Source organism: Thunnus albacares, chromosome 8 (assembly GCF_914725855.1).
Source record: "Thunnus albacares chromosome 8, fThuAlb1.1, whole genome shotgun sequence".
In the NCBI taxonomy this organism is placed as follows: Eukaryota; Metazoa; Chordata; class Actinopteri; order Scombriformes; family Scombridae; genus Thunnus; species Thunnus albacares.
The window spans coordinates 6404193-6412317 of NC_058113.1; the positions used below are offsets into that span (position 1 = coordinate 6404193).

The 8125-nt window shown below is 39.6% G+C and overlaps 1 protein-coding gene across 8 annotated transcripts in view; it reads right to left on the reverse strand.

The window, feature by feature from the left end:
- Window positions 1-7299, reverse strand: part of ubr5 (ubiquitin protein ligase E3 component n-recognin 5) — a 34525-nt gene extending 27226 nt beyond the window's left edge. For 4 of the 8 annotated variants that reach the window (XM_044358153.1, XM_044358151.1, XM_044358150.1 and 1 more), the window contains exons 1-4: window positions 7009-7299; window positions 1819-1863; window positions 1603-1684; window positions 805-881 (exon numbers count right to left, since the gene is read on the reverse strand). In XM_044358153.1, coding sequence (XP_044214088.1) covers window positions 805-881; window positions 1603-1684; window positions 1819-1863; window positions 7009-7070 — 266 coding nt within the window. In that variant the 5' untranslated portion in view covers window positions 7071-7299. The remainder of the gene's footprint in view (window positions 1-804; window positions 882-1602; window positions 1685-1818; window positions 1864-7008) is intronic. The other 4 variants (XM_044358154.1, XM_044358148.1, XM_044358149.1 and 1 more) reach the window with 1 other exon arrangement.
- Window positions 7300-8125: the final 826 nt, after the last annotated feature.

Consider the following 8125-nt stretch of genomic DNA (forward strand, 5'->3'; position numbering starts at 1 on the left):
GCGGCAGGCAATAAAACATGTGTTCTGCAGAAAAGTTTGGAGCAGGGAGCTCCTCAGTCTTTTACAGCATGATTGGATATTTAGCAGCAAGGGGGACCTTGAAAACTCTGAAATCACTGTTGGATACTGTTCTGCTGGCAGGATATCGCCAACTATCAATGAGACATTCCCCAAAAATACATGCTCATAGTCAGCACGAAACAAAGCACCTAGTAAAAAGCCCTTTTTAAATAGAAAAAAGAAACACAGCAAGAGGAACACATAGTCATAAATGAAACTGGCTTTCAGAAAGTTGTAAAAACAATTTTGGGACTGTTTGCAGTTGGTTGTTTGGTGTCAAGATTAGAAGGAAAAACTTTGGTATTTTTATATTGGAAAAACAAATATGTCCCTGCGATGTATGTAACTATGGGAAAAACTCTCTGAAAAGCAGCTCTATTATGACAATAGATATCATTATCTCATCAAGGAACACCAAAGCATTCGTCAGTCCAACGGCAGCCAATTTAAAGGACTTTTTGGGAATAGACCAGTAACGTATTCAGATCTTCATTTCACTTCTGATGGAAAGCTTTGAAGCAAAGAGTATTATTCTAGAAGTGAAACCATGCCCAAATGCTTCACACTCAGCCAAAAAGGGCACAAATGCCGAATAGAATTCAAATCACAGTAACTATCATCAGTGAGCCTAAACATGTTCAGTGTGCCTTGTACTAGGCATCTCCACAAGCAATCTGTTTTCCAACTCAGTGCCAAAGCTGAAACAGTTTCCGGGACAGATCCCATCATAAAGAAGTGTCTCACCCATCGCTGCCATCCGGTTTGCTGAGCTCCAGGCGATCAGGCTGGACAGCAAAGCTGATTCTACACACACGTCCATCCTAAAAAAGATGCATTCATGATTTTTAATGTGAAACATATGAAAAATGAACTACTAATCATGTTGTAACCTTGAGCACAATTTATCAAATTAGGAATTGAAAACTAGCTATATCAAGTCAAGTATCACTTCTTACATTGAGCAAGCCAAACATTCTAAAACCTTTTTCCTTTTACACCCAAGTCTATGATAATCACACTGCCAATTATTGCTGTGGACATCAGTTCATTTACCACAGAGCTACTGTATATGCAAAGATATAAGTAATGTTATAACTACATCAAACAATTAACACACACTGCTGTTTGTGATGTTCGTTAATGTATGATTGCAATTCAAAGAATAAAGCCACAATATTTAACTCCCCTCCATCCTACATATACTTCCGCCTGCATCAGTTTGCCTGTCAAAGCTGAAATAAATAAACTGAGGTCAATTACTACATGTCTCTTCAGTTTATCTATAACCCTATTCAAACTGGATTAACCTAATTAAGGGGTATCCTGTACATAAACATGCAATCCACTGAATTTCTACACAACAGGGAGGTAAAATGGAAGCAAACCACCCACTCTGTTTTTTTTTGTTTTTAGCAAAGTCAGAGATCATCTGATAATAGCGGCCCATTTTCAATCAAAATCTTCCCACCACATTGAACTATTTTTGGTGGGCAGCAGATAATAAACCTACACTGTAGATCTCCAAGTAAAATAGAACATTACCTCAAGGAGAAACCCGGCGTGGTTGGGACCAACAACACACTGTTTTAGGGTGGCCTGCTCAAGCAGGCTAAGGTGTGGATGACTACATTGGGAAAAGAAAGAAAAACAAGCACAAAGACACATGAGACAACATAAAGGATAACAAACAAGATCCTGTTAACAGTGATTAATCAAATGTATCAAATGAGCCAGCAGTTACAACATTGACAAACTCACCTGTTATAGCTGTATTTGTTGAGTTTCTCTGAGACTTCACGGAGCCTGACAAGATAAATTAAGACTATATTAATGCAAGTAAAAACCCATTTAGAATCAAATTAATGCAGGTTAAAGCATGTAATTCAAAAGTGCAGTGATGAGAGATACTTCAAAACATGAACCACTGATTACACATTAAGGTTAATTTAACAAAATTACAGTCAACATTTTACTTAATCCAAAGACATTTTAGTGCATATCATTTAAATTCTGGTTAACAAAACTGTCGAACAAGTATGAGGCAAATAAGAAGCATAGCATTTGTCCCACGTGACTGCCTTAACAAATCACATTGATCATTAATGACGTTATTTATGACACATGACAATGGTTTTGCTTGCAGCATCACTTGAGACATATGGCTGTGTGCTTGGCTGCTGATGCTGAACATGGAAACATTGCTGCTATAAGCTGTCAACCAATGTTGATTAAGCACAACAGATATCAGAGCACAGGTCACAGGCCTGGTTGTCAGAGCACAAGAATGAAGGCTGAGACCTATCTGATCATGCCAGTGTAGCAACTTCTATAAAACTCACTGAATAGTGAACTGTGAAGAGGTATTTTGTTATGGCCATTAGTTATAACTATTTAAATTTTCTGAGGAATCTTTTTTTCTGTGAGTTTGGTATGTCAAATGAAAAATTATTGTACCCCTGAGTCTCAGTGGCTGTTGCTATGGAGGCACCAGAGGCACTAGTTATAGCTTCTTTTAAAACACTGTTATTATGATAAGGTACAAGTTGCTACTTTAATCCAAAAATAATTCAAAACTGAATGATAAACACTGTATTTCCAGAATTATACATTACTAGTGCTGGCAACTGAATTTTACATATTGGATGTTTCTCACTACAGTGCTCTTTGCCTTTTTCTCAATTAACCGTTTTTTCCCCCCAGAAGACTGTCTCATTTTGCACTGATGATTCATTCAGGAGTAACTCATGCCTAGTATTCCATCATCCAGAAACTTAGCATTGCCCATGCAGAAAATTAATAGTTAACTTCTGGAACCCTGGCAACCATAAATATCTTCTACCACTTTACCACTCTCGTGCAAAGCAAGTCTAAACTATGTCTATATTAGTCAAATAATAGGCGTAATGAATGATGAACCAAAAATTATATATTCATAGATTCCCATCAAAGCAGTCGACCTAATTTAATTGCCTGGCTGTTACAGTTCATTGGAATGCTGTTGAGCAAACAACGAAAAAGGTAATTGGACATTTACTTCCTGAAGAATGACCTCCCACACTGTCCTCTAATACAAGCATGCATCTTTATGACAAACTGTTGGTTTAGCATGTCATGTAACTTGTTTACATCTGATAATCGAGCGTGATGCTAAAGCACTGATGTGGTCTGAGATATATCTGCCCCTATATTTGTCTTGTGGCTTGTCAAGAAATATATGTCAACACTCAACTCCTCAAGGTACACCTCTTTAGCCTATGCTATCATCTAAAATATATAGTCCTGCAAGGTGTTACACATTTGATCATTAGCCACATATACAGAAGTACTAAGGCACCCAATGCAATGGATGAACAAACACAAAAATAAGCAAAAGGATGTCAACCGGATCCAGCTGGCACTTTAAGATGGAAGGCAATCTAACTGCAGAATACTCATCTTTAGTAAAAGTGTAAATCCAATGCAGTTACAGATCATTTATACACTTTTTAAACAAAATTCACATGTTTATGTTATAAACTTTGCCTCATGTCTATTAAATAAGGAATATTTCAATTTATTTTTCAAGTGGCACCTGGCTTAAGCAGAATTTGGATGTTTAAGTCGATTCAATGTGTGTTTATTTTCTGTTGTCGCATTGGTAAACAAAATCTAAAATCATCCTTCATCACTGCGGGCAAACCCCTTAGAGGCTGACCAAATGTAGGTTAAAAAAGTAAACACTTATTCTACAAGACTATAAGCATGACCCTGTCACTTTCCTCTGGATCACCAGGTGTGAGATACAACAGAGAGACAGTAAATGATAAAGGCAGAAATCCCCTCACAACACAAAGGCACATTAAAAGCCCATGCATCTGTCCAAACAGTGCAGGGAGGTAAGAGAAAATGACTCACAACGCATCCAGGTCAGTCATTCACTAACTTACCCGTCAACAAATGGCACCACTCTAGCCAACACAGAGTCTACTCGCCTCAATGAGCCATTTAAATCAGTTTAACTGAAACACAGCAAAAACACATTCAACGTCCATCTAACTGCAAGGGAATCTTTGCCATTCCACTGTGTCTTTCTTATGTCTCTAAGCAGAGCTCAGTGAACAAACCACTGGCATTTGGTTGAGGAAATCTGACCGGATGTTCATGCCAGGCAAGCACTTCTAATGAGCCAAGCTGGACCAAGCCTTTTTATTTCAGATAGAAGCACTTATCTGCTTTGACAACTGCAAGTTCCTTCATGGGGAAAAGAAAGGAGGGGGGCCCAGCAGCACATGGTGACTGTAGCATGCAATGGCATGCACGCCTGGGGATGAAACAGCCATGACCTCTTTAAAGAAATGATGGTCCATACCACCAAGATGTTTGAGTGGCTTTAGATTTAATAATAATAATAATACATTTAATTTGTACTGCACTTTACATTCATAATGAAACTCGAAGTGCTATATTATTAATAACATAGAACACACAACATAAAGAAAATAGTAATAAGAGTTAAAATTAAAAATCCTTCCTGAATAGAGTGTTTTTAGGCCTTTTTTAAAAAGAGACACTAGGGTCTGTGCTGCCCTCAGATGGTTAGGAAGGCTGTTTCACAAGCGTGGTGCAGCAGAGCAGAAGGCTCAATCCCCCATGGTGCGGAGCTTAGTAATGGGGACCTGGAGGAGCAAGCTGCTGGCAGCTCTGAGGGTGCGGGTGGAGGTTTGTGGTATGATTAGTTCCTGTAGGGAGGGAGGCACATGTCCATTGATGGATTTGTATACAAGTAACAGGACTTTGTAGTCAATCCTGGAGCAGGCAGGGAGCCAGTGCAAAGAAAAGAGAACTGGTGTTATATGTTCGCATTTTCACACTCTCATCAGGATCCTGGCAGTTCTGAATGTACTGGAGCTTCTGGATGCTCCTGCCAGGGATCCCTGTGAAGAGTGCACTGCAGTAGTCCAGTCTTAAGGAGATAAAGGCATGGACAAGTTTCTCTGCATCTGACAGGGTTAGAGAGGGGCGGAGTTTAGACATGTTTTTGAGATGGTACAAGAGTTTTTGCCAAGATGTCTTATATGGTCATCAAAAGTCAGTCAAACCTAACACCCAGATTAGTGACTGAGGAGGAAAGGGGAATGTCGTGGCCGTCAAAGCAGAGATGAGGTATGGGGGATGACTGAAATTTGAGCTGAAATTATACCTTCTGCAACCGTGAGTACACGAGGGTCTGCGTGACGTAAATTTTGTCATCAGAGAGTGTACAAGTAGGCTCTGTGCAGACATCCGGGTACCTCCAACTTATTGTGACCGTGCAGACTTGTCTGTGCTAGTCCACACAGTCACAACGCTGTCGTCTTGTAAACACCGATCTACTGCACGTGTGTAACGCATCCTTCAAGTGGACTCCAGAAAGTAGTATAACCAGAGCTACTACACGCCCGTGGTGTCCACAGCTGTCTGTGTACACATCCACTCGGGAGAATATATGTGGCTTGAGACAGGTGCTGAGGCATGACATGGCTGCAGAAGGGCTTGAGGCAGTTTTGATGTACAACTTGGTATCATCAACATAGCAATGGAAAGACATCCCATGTCTGCTGATGACATGTCCAAGGGGGAGCATATACAGGGTAAACAGGATGGGACCGTGAACCGATCCTTGCAGAACACCACAGGTGACAGAGAGCTATGTAGACCTGCATCTTCCCCGTGAGACATATTTAGTCCTACCAGATTACAAGATCTGTAACCAGCAGAGTAAAATGAGCTTTCCTGTCAGTCAGCCCAAGGTTTATGCTAAAGAGTACACCAAACAGCAAAAAGCTTTCAAATACTCTGAGCCCATATCCAGATCTTAATCTCAAGGTCATTCTAAAAACACTTTGACTTCTCAACCTCTTTGTCTTTAAGTAGAACAGCTCATTAATCAGTTCAATCTCAATGGATGATATAAATAGGTTTATCATAAATCACATGTTCTGCCAAAATACGGTCGCACAATTTCCTCGACCTTTCTTACAACATCTACTGACTAATAATGTATTCTGTTTCGAAATTTCAGAGAGAAATCCACTAAATGCAATATGATGCATGACACTACCATCAATTTAGTATACAGATGAATTTACCGTGCGTGTTTGCTGTAGCCAGTTGGTATGTAGGTAACAGTGAAACAATATAAAATGTTGTGGTCATTTGAACATTGGTGATACCAGCATCGACCACACACACGCACACTTTATAAGCCTCAGCTTGTCCCCCTATTAAAGTCGATAACAGGATTAATGTGAATGCAATGTTGCTAACTGTGCATCACTGCATATTTTAGATATTTATCTCAGTGCGCAGAGTTAAAAAACAGACAAATGAGCTAATTATTTCCGACTATGTAAGCCAGTAAGCAGTACCTATATACTTTCAAAAAATCACCCTGACACAAAAGAGTCTGAAATACAAATATTTGGCTTTGTCAAGAGCGTGGTAGCGCATTAGCTTGCTAGCATTAGCAGCTAAGCTATCAGTTAGTTAGCTGACGTTAGCTACTTCATTGATCTTGATAATCAACGAGACGCCCACAAGACAAATACAGACACATGTCGAAAGAATGTGAATGTAATTTGGACACGAAAACTGGTACATTTTTGATCAACGTTGTGTTTTACGACCTTTATTTCCCTCTCTTTCCCCCCCATCCCCCAACCCGCATTGTCTATCTCAACTTTGACTGTGAGCCAATCCTTCCAGAGAACCGAGGAAACCGTCCGATAGCAGCGACTGTTTAGGTAGCAACAAGCTAACGAGGATTGTTCAAGATGCCGGGCCTTGTTTCAACCCTGGGGGGTGGTCATTTAAATCATTTAAACCCGAATTCAAACACATGGCAATGTCAGCATCGTTCACAAATACAACCTCGAATACTATATACCACACCCCGCACATAAATATGTTTTTATTTCTGTTTTTAATTACCTGTCATTGAGCTGGTCCTCGGTCCCGGGCAACGGGTGAACCACGAAGTGTATAGATGTCATGGGGTCAATCCAAAATCACACACAGACGCGTAAAAGATGTGGGAAATTGTTATTCTTTCGATTGCTGTGTATATATGCAGATTCATAGGAATCGTTTAATGGCGAAAACCCTCGAGTTTAGATCCTAGCCTCCTCACCCACATGCCGCCATCTTAACTCTACCAAGCTTCTTCTCTGTGTGTTGATCTAGCGCACAGATGCAACCGCTCTGCTGGTTGGACCCCGAGCACACACAGGAAATGTGTTAAACTGGACGGGATTGGCTTCAAGAAGAAAGGCACGAAACTGTAGTCAAAAATACTACACTTACACACTCCGCTGTCTTTGTTCTCACCCAGTATGTCAAATGCATCTCTGTTTGTTTGCACATTCAAACACCTGCAGTCATTTTCAGGCCCATTACTGTCTACCCTTAAAGCCAAAGAAACGGTTATATATGGCTAGGTCATTTGTTTGCAAGCTGAGACAATAGAAGATCAAAACGCTAAGGCAGCAGGAGAGCAGTACATGAAAAATAGAAAATGTGGTCCTTATGCATGTTTAACTATTGCAGTAAATAATTCCACATTTTTTCCAGTCAAAACTTAAAATAAAATGTACTAATTAATTCTAGCAGTACTCTTTGCTTCCATATTGGGATTGTTAGTTCTTTATATGTGAACAAATGTAATAACTTTATTCTTGTTGATCCAGGAATGTTGTTCTGCACAAAGTAATGTTGTAAGATACCCCATATTGTCACTGTATTGGCTTGTCCAATTATTATTATTCAGGTTCCTCCACTACATTTCAAGGCCTTGTAAAATTGTAAGATAAGTAAAATTATGACAGATAAATTCTGCAGTTATGGGGATAAACAATGATATTATAAAAAAAGAAAGAAAAGTCTATGTCATGATGTGTGTGGTAGTTTTTGCTAAAAGAAGTGAGTATACAATAACTGCCACTCTGTGACCAACCAAGACTTAATATTATGTCACCATATCTTAATATTATGTCACCAAATCTTGAGGGAACAACGTGGCTATACTTGGCATATTGTCAGCATTACTTGG